Below are 11,253 nucleotides of genomic sequence, written 5' to 3'. Positions count from 1 at the left end.
TAGATATCTATGGATCTATGTCATTTAAAGCTGTACTAGTAAATGATTTAATATCAGATTATTATATTGATTTATTTTGTCTTCCTGAAACATGGCTGGCTATTCATGTGGATGTCAACAATGATAGCCTTACTACTGCGTTTATCTCACTATTAGATTCAATTGGCTTCTGTCAGTGTTCATAAACTGACTCACCGTTTTTTACAACATCCTCCTCCTTGTTCTGGCAAATGGTACTGAAACCGAACATTTAATAGTCTTTTCACAGAATCCCTTTTTATCTGACAGACATCTAATAATCCCTATTATTAGACTGTATGCCATGAGGCACAAATTCCTACACTAGATCACACTTATCTGATAGATAAATGCTGTAGCTCAATTTAAGGAAGTGATTTAATTCAATACCATGTCTCAATATAACTGAGGACTCTTCATCTAACTTCAGTCCCTCCCAAATTCATCATCTCCTTAATAGTAATGCAGGCTCTGTAAATTACACTTGACTCTGTTCCCTCTCTAATAATATAATAAAACAAAGAAGGTTAGCTGCATGGCATAACCCCCAAACCTCGCAAATTAAAGCAAATGTGAAAACTTGAAAGGAAATGGCGTTCCACTAATCTGGAGGAATTGCATTTAATCTAGCAGGTTAGTCTTAAAACATATAAGAAGGCCCTCTGTAATGCCAGAGCAGGCTAATACTCGTCATTAATAGAGAAAAAGAAGAACCACAAGTTTCTTTCAGTAGTGTAGTCAGGCTGGCAGAGTCACAGCTTTGACTGGTAAGTAAAGCTTATTTAAAAATAGCACCTTTCACAGAACAAACCTGCATTACAAGAGTAAAATAAAACAAATAAGACCATCAAAAAAGAAAAACAACATCATAAAAGCAATAAAATAATCAAGCAATAAAACATAAGCAATAACGGACCTTAAAATACAGACGTTTGCAAACTTTCGATAGCACATGGCGAGACAAAGGCCTCAAATGAGACCGCAGAATGTATGTCTACCTGTATGTCACCTTTTGTTTTCAGTGGAGCATGTGGAACAACTAGTATATCCTGGTTTGAAGACCTAAGTGACCTGCAGGTCAGAGATGCACTCATGTATTCTTATGTATACCCATGAATTCCTATAGCACTCACTAGTAATGACCCCACACACTCCACACGAGAATGCTACTATAGACACAAAAATAGAAAAGAAATAACTTAAAAATAACTAGACAGACTATAGTTGTGAATGGAATCACTTTGGGTGGACACTGTAAATATTTTGCACTGTTTAATCCAGTAGGTGGTGGTAATGCCAACTGTTAAAAAACACCAAAGAAGAATAGGAATTTAAAAAAGGCAACGTTAATATTAAGCTAGGTAGCTAACATTGATCCTGAAGTATATTCATCCTCAAAAAGGGGTCAGACTGCCAGAGGTGTTAAGAACCCCTGTCTTATGTCAAACACATCTGCTTGCCCTCCTCTTTCTGTTTCTCTCTCCCTGCATGTGTCTGCTCTGCTGACTTTCACTATCAGCAGCAATGTTAATGTTAAGCCCTGTAAAATGTGTGCTGGCTTTGGGCCGTCTCATCCTCTCTGTATCTTTGCAGCATCAATTCATCATGGTATATGTCATGGTGTTGGATTGCTCCAGAATCACTTACTTCACCTTTAAGAGTATGTATAAGATTTTCCACTTTGATAAAGCTTATAGTTAGGTCTAGTTCAGGTGAGCCCTGAACCATCCCCTAGTTATGCTGCAATAGGCAGTGATGCAGTGAGCTCCTCTCTCCTCCACCCTTTACATTTGTATGCATACTTATTCCATTAATGAATGTTACCAATTCGACATCTTCCCTCTCTTGTTGGTTTTCTCTTCCCTCTGTGAGTTGCATAAAGTGAACTAAAACTTCATCATGTGTTGTAAAATGATAATGTGAAACTTGGACTATGCTACTGTATGTTCTCTTTCCTCCTGCTCCTCCTTCCAATCCAGCTGATTGAGGCAGTTGTCCGCTCACCCCAAATAGTACAGTCCTGCTCTGTATGAAAAGTGCAATGACATAACATAAATTGTAGCCAGCCACTGACTGAGCAGACTTGGTGCGTTCTCTCTGTAATGTCACTAACCTCCTGCAGGGGGAGGTGTTGCTCTGAGCCATGAGAGCTGACAAAGCGATCACTGGGCCTCCGGAGCTACTTTTGGACTGCACCTGAAGAGACAATGAAAAATCTAATCTTACAATAACATTTTTTACTCTCCACTAACACGTGTAGATTTCAGCAAATAAGAAATGCAAATAGTGCTCATTAACATAATTAAAAAGATCAGGAGACTGAAGGGTTGTATATGTTGGTATTGTTGTCAAATACTAAATTATAGATGCTATTTATTATATTCATGGTTGTTAACAGCTTGAATATAACAGATATAAAATAATGCAGTTACATAGCCCCAATGAGAGCTCCACTCGGCACCATGCTGCACCTGGTACTTAACCTGAGCCTTGTTTCACACCAGGAATTCCTCTCGTGTCACATTCACATAAGCAAGGCTTTCACTGTGATTGGACTAATCTGAGTTTAGAGGGCTTAAGGGGTTGAAAACATCAGATTTCTCCACATCAACAGCGAAGCACATTCTGGTGAGTATCACCTTTTTACATTTTTTGTTGACATATTGTACATTATCAAATGTTAAAGTTAAATGTTTAGCTATTAACATAACATAACCTTTTCATTTTACTGGTATTTGTCTTTTGTTAATATGTGGAATTTGTGGACGTTAATCCAATCAAATTCTGAACAATAACATTTGTAACAATGACTTTTGTAGATAATCTTTGTGTTTAGAGTTCTTAAGAAACCTTAGACAAATACATTAATCATCTAGGACAACAATCGGATAAAGAAATTAACAAAACATGTACTGGTGCACCGGGTTCTGATGCACAAAAACAAATAAAGATACAGATATGCTACAGATATGCTTCTTTCTCCTGGTTCCTGGAGCAGAAGCATATTTGAAAGTTAATCTTTTTGCGTGTTTTGTCTATAGGTGGCCTGTGGAGCGAGTTAACGGTCATGGCGACTGTGACTACGCTCCTTAAGGCCATGAGCCTGTTTGTCGCAGAGTTTATCAGCTCCATCACAGACTGGTTCCAGACCAAAGCAGCATGGGCCAACCTAGAAGTGCTGGAGAACACAGAACTGAAGACCACTGGAGGCGGTGAGTCAGAAAAAAGAAACAAGCCAAATTTTTTAACTTGCAGATATGCTGCATTTTGGCACTGAAAAGTTACATTCTTTTTAGTATGAAATTCCTCATCTTAGGTTTTAATGTCTGTCTGATAATCCACAAACTCTTAGTTGGCCAAAACAACAAGTGCATCATTCATAAGGGACAAAATTTATGGACTCCTTCATCTGAAGAGTCAGTGATATTTAGTCTTGCTCCTCTGTCTGTTTTAGTCATTGAGCAACACAAGGCCAAAACTCTCTGGGAGAAGACTGGAGCTGTGGTCATGGTTGTACGGCGACCTGGATGATTATTGTGCAGAGAGGTATGAAATGACATGGCTGTGTGTGTATTAGTCATGAGAACTCTGCAGTCAGTAGTTCACTTTTTCATTCATGATTCTCTCTGTCCTTCCCTCTCAAGGAGGCTGCTGAGCTGTCCTCTCTGAAGTCCCAGCTGCAGGATCTTGAAGTCCCTCTGTTTGCCGTGGTCAAAGAAAACCTTGGCAAAGAGCTGGACTGCTTCAAGAAGTACTTCTCTGGGAAGGTCTATGTGGATCAGAAGGTGCTGCTTTTGCAACCCCCCCCCCCCCCCCCCCCCCCCCCCCCCCCCCCCCCCCCCCCCCCCACACACACACACACACACACACACATAGCAGGTTAAACATGGAGGGTTATAGAATTAAAGACAATATCTGCTCTGATATCATTCTCATAGAGAAATTTCTACGGCCCTCAAGTGAGGTGGATGTGTCTCTCCATGTTCTTGCGTATTGGCGTGTGGAGGAACATCTGGCGGGCCTACCGGAGGGGCTTCGGGGGAAACACAAGAGGTGAAGGGCTTGTCCTGGGTGGAGTCTTCATCATTGGGCCTGGAGATCAGGTAGGCTGTAACTGACAGTATAAATATTGTCTTGACAAGGGTATCTGGATGTTTTCATGAGTTCTGGCTGTGTTATTTTTTCACCCCCAGGGTATTCTACTGGAGCACCGTGAGAAGGAGTTTGGGGATAAAGTGAATATGCTGGCAGTACTCAGAACAGCCCGCAAAATGCGAGACGACGTGGTCAGATAGACCTCAAAATGTGAATGAATGTTTGCTATTGTGGGATTATGTATAATGGCTGCATCATGTTGCCATTTGCTTGTCTGCATTCTTCAAGCTTTAGCCAGGAGCTTTCCCTACACCACCATCTAATATGCTGTACTCTACTCATACTTGTAAATCTAAAGTCTGCATTCAGGTTTTGCTGCTATGTGTTGCAAAGTCATATTCTGTGGTTAAAATGTGCTACAACTGTTTATTGACCCATCTGTCTGCATGTCTTGGTTGTGTGATGGTCTTTTGTGTGATTTAATGAAGAGCTGTTTCTAAACTCTGCTGAGAGGACAGTTCTGATGCTAGCACACAAATCCAACACTTTTAACCATAACAACACAATCTTGGCTGATGGTGACATGAGGGAGATTGAACCGTTGGAGTTATTAAACGCAATATGTGTTTGTCATCAAATATACCAATAAACCAGTCGTGCTTACAGAAAGATTAAATGCCTATTTGTCTGTCCATGCATTTGTTTTGCTCCTCACAAAGACTACTGTTAAAGTTGAAATATTATCCAGCCATCTGGTTCGATTAGTTTCCCTGCTCTCTGGTACGTCTTAGTGCGCATGCTCAGTGCATGATCTGTTTACAAAAAAACGCTTATTCAGGGCGGCTTTGTGTGTCACTTCATTGATTCTGGTGAGTGTGCCTTTATTACAAAACATCTCAATAAACCTAATAAAATAGCGACAGACTCATTAAACAAACCAGTGCTAACTGCTAATTTATCAACCGCTGCGACTGACTTTGGAGGGCACCGAAATACTGTATATATTATGTAACGTTAATCATCACTCTACTATAATAAAAAATGCTCAAATGGCCCAGTCGTGCGCGGTTATTTTAGGTATTTTAAGTGTAGCCTGTGGAGCCATTAGGTAATGTCATTGATTAGACATTAATAGTAGCAAGGTCGTTAGCTGCATAATTAACGTTAGCTGTTTTCCTGCGGGCTGAAAGGGCGGTTACTGTTTAACTAACGTTAGCTGTTTCGTTACATGTTGGTAGTGTCAGTAGTGGAATAAGTAAGATCATTTACTTAAAATAAAAGGGGTAAAAAAAAAAAAAATAGACAAAAAAACTAATTAAAAGTAATGCACTAAAAATGAATGTACTTTTTAATGTACTTTGGCTTTGTATTTATGAATTTTATAATACCAAATATTAATCCAGATCAAACAGGAAATAAGATCACACAACTACACACAGCTGCTAGACACATAATAATATAATGACGGGTACAAATTAAGTGAGGTATGGTATGTGGGACAATATTTATTAACCTTTTTTCAGCTATTGATAAACAGCAAATTTTTTAAAACTATTTTAAATATTATTGAGTAGTTATTGACAAGTCATCATATTTTAGAAGTTGGTCATATGTTTTGTGTGAAAAATCTTAATATTCAGCAACTATTAACTATAGCTGTCACATAAATGTAGTAGTGGAGTAAGATAGTTAAACCCTGAAAATGACCCTGTATCCCCAAACTGAGCTTAAACCTCAACTGTGAATAAGTAATCAGATCCTTATAATAGAAGCAGTAATACCACAGTGTAAGAAAAAGTTAAAATGGTGCATTGAAAAATACATTAACATGTAAGCAGCATTTGAATGTTGAATCTGGCTGGTGGTGATGGAGCTACATTTACTAGGCTACTTACACAGTTGTGGAGTTTAATATATAGGAAATCATTTTTTAGAAATTGATCACATATTTTGTATGAAAAGTTTTTGGAATAACTAGTAACTATAGCTGTTAAATAAATGTAAAAGGTACAATATTTCCCCCTGGAAATAACTTGGAAATACTCGAGATACATTTTTGTGATAAGTACCTCAAAACTGTACAGCATTAAGTAGAAGTACTTAGTTACTTTCCACCACTAGACACTGCGATTGTCCTAGCATAGTCCAGGCATCTCATTAATATTATACAAGTCTTAAATTATTAGATGTGGTCATCATTCAATTCAATACCTCATTCGAAGTATTGGGCAACACTACATCATGTTTAACATACCAGCGTTGACAGCTGCTTTCACTGCTCACTCTGCTGATGAAATCAAGGAACCTAGATGCGTCTTTGTGCTGCATGTGTGGGCGTCTTGTGTCTATTGGCTGCTGGTATAAATATTTTTTTCATTCATTTGTCTTCCCCAGTTATAAAGTGTCAGAACACACATGCATCTGTGCGTACTGTTTGACACTGGATGACTTAAGTCCTGGGAGAAAAACGTGTTTCTTCGCATTTTGGAAATGGAGACAAGTTAGTCTAAGAAGTTCTTACTTTTTACTTGGTTATAGACAGATAGATTTATCCTTCTTAACTTAGTCAGTTTTTGTTGGGGTTAAAATCTACAAAATTGGTAATCTTTAACTCCCAGTGCATGAATTTCTATGTGTAGCATATTGTAAACTGACTTATATGTTTGTATTTTCAGTGTAATTTATGTGTTGGTGTGTTTTAAACCACGAACAAGAGAGCTTGGAGTGCAAAAAAGAGGTTTGTTTGCAAATGGAGAACTGTCTCACCCAAGTAAGGTGATCAAAATAACTTTGCTTTCATTTTGATATCACACTGTCTGCAGGGTGGGTACTAATTCCCAAATAAAATCTGACTGACTGGTTTTACCAGTAGGTATAATGGTTTATCTAGGTACTCTGAATACGAAGAAAGGTGCAATCTGTGAAATGAAATACAGATTCCTTGAAAGTAGGGCTTGCAGTAGAGGTGGATTGTATTGTCTTTGAAACGGTCTGTGGAACAGAAAAGACTTGTGTTTCTTTCTTTCAGTGAAATCTTGAGGGTGTTTGTAGTCAGAGGGTCAGACCTTTTCCACGTTCCCGATGCTGGCTCTGTTCAGGTGTCCGGCGGCTTTGAGGGGGAGGCTATCCCTGCGTTGCTCTGTCCTCTCTCTGGGGAGCACTACCAAGAGCAGCCAGCCCTCCACCGCAGCCAGGCCCCCTTTTCTAAGAACCCAGACTGCTCTGTTTCACCAAAGTAAAGCCAAAGCCAGTCCTGACCCAAACAAGCCCGCTTCAGGCAAGGACATATTTGCCTACTCAGTTAGCGTGTAGTAGAAACAGTTGTGACCTGTGCAGTGTGTTTCCCTGCACTTTGCGCTAGAATGACTTCGTGACACTGAAGAGTGTTATAAAGGTAGACAAAAGAAATGAGCCATTTAATAATAAGGATTTTATCTTTCAAGCAGTGTAAAATGTTTGGATAAGTTCAAACATTGTACTGGAGCTGACACAATTAGGCGATATTTTGATAATGAATTAATCTTTTAATGCCCAAAAATCAATGCTTCTGCCTCTCAGTTGTGAATATCTGCTGGTTTTTGACAGTAAGCTGCATATCTTTTGGATTTTTGAGTAATTGTTGGACAAATAAAACATTTTCCGACCAAACAATTCATCAGGAAGATTAAGACAGATTATTTGATAATGAAAATATCTGTTGGTTGCTGTTCACCCTACATTACACTCAACACAAGATCGCCTAAATAATGTTTTCTTAAATTCAAGGGAAATCACAATAAACTATACAAAAGTTCAGAGGGACTCATCAAGAGACAAACCAGCTGCAGTAAAAAATTGTGCCTGCAAACTGTGGTTATCTTATCGTGTCTTTTCAGGAAGTATGTGTAGTATTTAATCTTTAATCTATGAGCGAGGCTTAGATTAGAGTAAAGTGGAAAAAACGGACCACAGTGACAAACAGATACGGCACTATGCTCAAACACAAGACAAAATCTGCAAGCTGGGTCTTGTTGGTCTCTCTGCCTCAGGGTGATTTTAGGTCTCTGCATAAAGAGAAAGTACATTGCAGGAAAATGTGAAAACATCAACTAGTCTGCACATCTAGCTGCAATAGGTGCTATGAAAGAAAACTGCAAAAACAACTGTCAAAGTAAAGAATGTTTGTTTCTTTTGCATCATGATCATGCCAGACTTGTGTCTTTTTTTGTGCTGCAGTGTTGTCCTCTTGGTCCGGGCTGGAGGGGGAACTGCTCGGGATGGGGATGTTGTCGTTAGGTCTTGGTGTTGTTGGAGCCGCGCTAGCTGGGGTCTTCCTGGCCAACACTGATCTGTGTCTGCCTAAAGCTGCAAAGGCATCGCTGGAGCACCTTGAAAATGCCGACCTGCGCTCCACCATAGATGGTAGGCAGGCTCTCTGATTAGCTAATAATAATAATAATAATAATAATAATAATAATAATAATAATTTCACCCACCAATAAGCCTGTTTGTCTTAACACCACATTAGGAGGAGAATTAGCATTACATCAGCCATTATCTTTACTGGTGCATGTTTGGATGCATTGCACATGCAGTGAATAAGGTTGCGTGTGGCATTTAAAGCAAAGCTGCTTTCTTAAATCTGCTGGTATGACAGGTTAGATGACTGTTAAGGTCTTTGCCCGAAGCTGAAGGTCGAGTTGCTGTGTTATTGTTAAGCATATTCAACATATAGATGTTCCATGTGACCATGAACAATTAGCCTTTTCTCCATTTGAAGGCTGCACCTTTTATCTTCCACACTACGGATTTATCGAATTCTTGCAGCATTAAAGTACTTTTGAATCCTTGAGACTTTCTTTTATCAGGAACATGTCAGACTGTAGAAACATTTTGTTTTTGTTTTGTCTGCAGATGACAAGGTCATCAAAGCGAAGACCCTGTGGGACACGAATGGGGCTGTGGTCATGGCCGTGCGACGACCTGGATGATTTTTGTGCAGAGAGGTTTATGGAGAGGGTGTTACACATGACTCAGTGTTTGAAACAGTGTATGTGGGTAATAGTTTCCGATGGTATCATCTCTCTCTCTCTCTCTCTCTCTCTGTAGGAGGCCTCTGAGCTGTCCTCTCTGAAGCCCCAGCTGGAAGAGCTTGGAGTCTCTCTGGTCGCTGTGGTGAAGGAGAATGTCGGCACAGAGATCCAGAACTTCAGACCGCACTTCGCTGGGGACATCTACGTAGATGAACAGGTTAGCAGTGGTAGATAAGTACTCCCCCTCATGTCACTCAGTCTAAACTTAATTGCAATTAAAACTTTTTTGGCCTCCCAGCAACAAACACTGATATTGACAACCTGTCCCAAAACCTGGCAATAATACAATTAAATTTACTGTAGGGCTGCAGCTGACCACTATTTTAATTATCAAGAAATCAGCAGAATATTTTTATGAATAAGACTAATAAATCGGTCCCGATAATATTGAAAACTACCCTTCACAATTTCTCCATAAAGCTCACGCTGGTATATTCAAATAGCCTGTTTTGTTTGACTAGTTATTAACCAAGTCCAGAATCCAAAGGTTGAATAGGAGCTAAAAGGTCCTTTAATGGGGAATAGTCTTTTAATAAATTATTAATTAATTAGTTATTGCTGGAAAATAAAAAACGAGTCGCATATCTTCGGAACTAGATTTTACTTTACTTTATTCATATCCCGAGTGGCAAATGAGCTGATAAAGCAATTTCGCCGTTAGTAAAATAAATCCATCGTATTACAGAAAGACATTACCTTGAAATGAAAAAGCACATCCAGCTAATCCTTTCCTGCTGGATACATTTCTCTTGATTAGGCTGACTAAAACTGCTCTGTATGATTGCAGAAACACTTCTACGGCCCGCTGCAGAGGAAGATGGGGGGTCTGGGGTTCATTCGCCTCGGAGTGTGGCAGAACTTCATACGAGCCTGGAGGTCCGGTTACCAGGGCAACATGAATGGCGAGGGCTTCATCCTTGGGGGAGTGTTTGTCATCGGACCGGGAGACCAGGTACCGTAGCAAACATCTGGACTTTAGGAAAGCTTTACAAAACATGTCTGTATTTTAACGGTGTGTTGTGTTCGCAGGGGATTCTCCTGGAACACCGTGAGAAGGAGTTTGGCGATAAGGTGGACGTCGCAGATGTTTTAGAGTTTGCTAAGCAAATTGTGCCAGTCAAATAAGTTTTTTTTCCCCCTCCTGAAACAAATGCCGTTAGTCAAAGAGCAGGTACAATGTACTTAGATCAAAATTAGAATTAAGAAATAATTTTTAAATGACACGTTGCTGTCCAAGTGCATCCATCACTGAAATACTGATGTTATAATTGCATTTAATTCTGGTTGTGTTGTTTAATATCACAATATTGTCTGTCTTTTGCACATTAATTTACTGTTAGTTTACATAGGTAGAACTGTGAAATGCAGGACCGAGCTGATATTCCTTCAGGATTTGTCATCTTGTTTGCCTCTGCAGACACCTAAAAGCTAAATTTATTTTGAGACGGGTATTAAAAACAGGTATTACGCCACTTAAAGGGAGCATTTTCATTCAGGTACATCAACTGATAAGTTAACTTGAAATCTTCCCTTCAGAGAACCACACAAGTCAATCTAAAGGCTGGATTACATATGTGATTAATTATTCTATCAACTCTTTCTGTTAGTGGTACATTTATTTTATTTTTTGTTTTATCATCTCTGTTTTGCTTCTCCTGGTCTGGCACCTAAATGGGCCTCCAACATGGCAGACGAGAATGTGCGTGTGTTACAATGACAACTTGACTCTAAACTCAACACTGAGAGGAGCAGGTTTGATGCTTAAACACAGACATGTTCGTGTGTTGAGGAGTATTTGTGGTGCCTGAAGCAGGTGTTGCTTGCAAACGTGTGTGTGTGAGAGATTGTGTGTGCATGTGAATAATAGCTGCAGGGAAAAAGTGATAAATAAAGACCTCATCACCACATCTTCACTGTGCTCCTATGTGTTTAATTTTTTGTAAGATTTCATTGGTATGTTGGGGCAGCACTTGACCACAAGTTACATGTGTTGGCGGTAGATTCTCAGGAAGAACAGCAAACTATAACTAACTCTTGTGATGTCTTTTTATTTCTAGCACAAACAAAC

At 39.4% G+C, this 11,253-nt stretch overlaps 1 protein-coding gene and 1 pseudogene across 4 annotated transcripts; both read left to right on the top strand.

Annotated features, from left to right (window-relative positions):
• Positions 1–2,573: 2,573 nt before the first annotated feature.
• On the top strand, positions 2,574–4,807 carry LOC123957876 (annotated as a pseudogene).
• Positions 4,808–4,896: 89 nt separating this feature from the next.
• Positions 4,897–11,092, top strand: LOC123957465 (peroxiredoxin-like 2A). Of its 4 annotated transcripts, none has more exons than XM_046030281.1 (7): positions 4,923–4,982; positions 7,142–7,390; positions 8,329–8,514; positions 9,007–9,098; positions 9,202–9,342; positions 9,973–10,137; positions 10,215–11,092. In XM_046030281.1, exons 2-7 carry the CDS (start codon positions 7,195–7,197, stop codon positions 10,308–10,310), a joined length of 876 nt encoding a protein of 291 aa, XP_045886237.1. In that variant the 5' UTR covers positions 4,923–4,982; positions 7,142–7,194; the 3' UTR covers positions 10,311–11,092. The 4 variants fall into 4 exon arrangements, with proteins under 4 accessions (XP_045886239.1, XP_045886237.1, XP_045886236.1 ...); XM_046030280.1 differs by lacking the exon at positions 4,923–4,982 and adding an exon at positions 6,509–6,613; XM_046030283.1 differs by lacking the exon at positions 7,142–7,390 and having other exon boundaries at positions 4,897–4,982.
• Positions 11,093–11,253: the final 161 nt, after the last annotated feature.

This window comes from Micropterus dolomieu, linkage group LG19 (assembly GCF_021292245.1).
Source record: "Micropterus dolomieu isolate WLL.071019.BEF.003 ecotype Adirondacks linkage group LG19, ASM2129224v1, whole genome shotgun sequence".
Taxonomy (NCBI): Eukaryota; Metazoa; Chordata; class Actinopteri; order Centrarchiformes; family Centrarchidae; genus Micropterus; species Micropterus dolomieu.
Note: the sequence above shows the minus strand (reverse complement) of the source record. Positions and strands in the feature narration are given on the sequence as shown.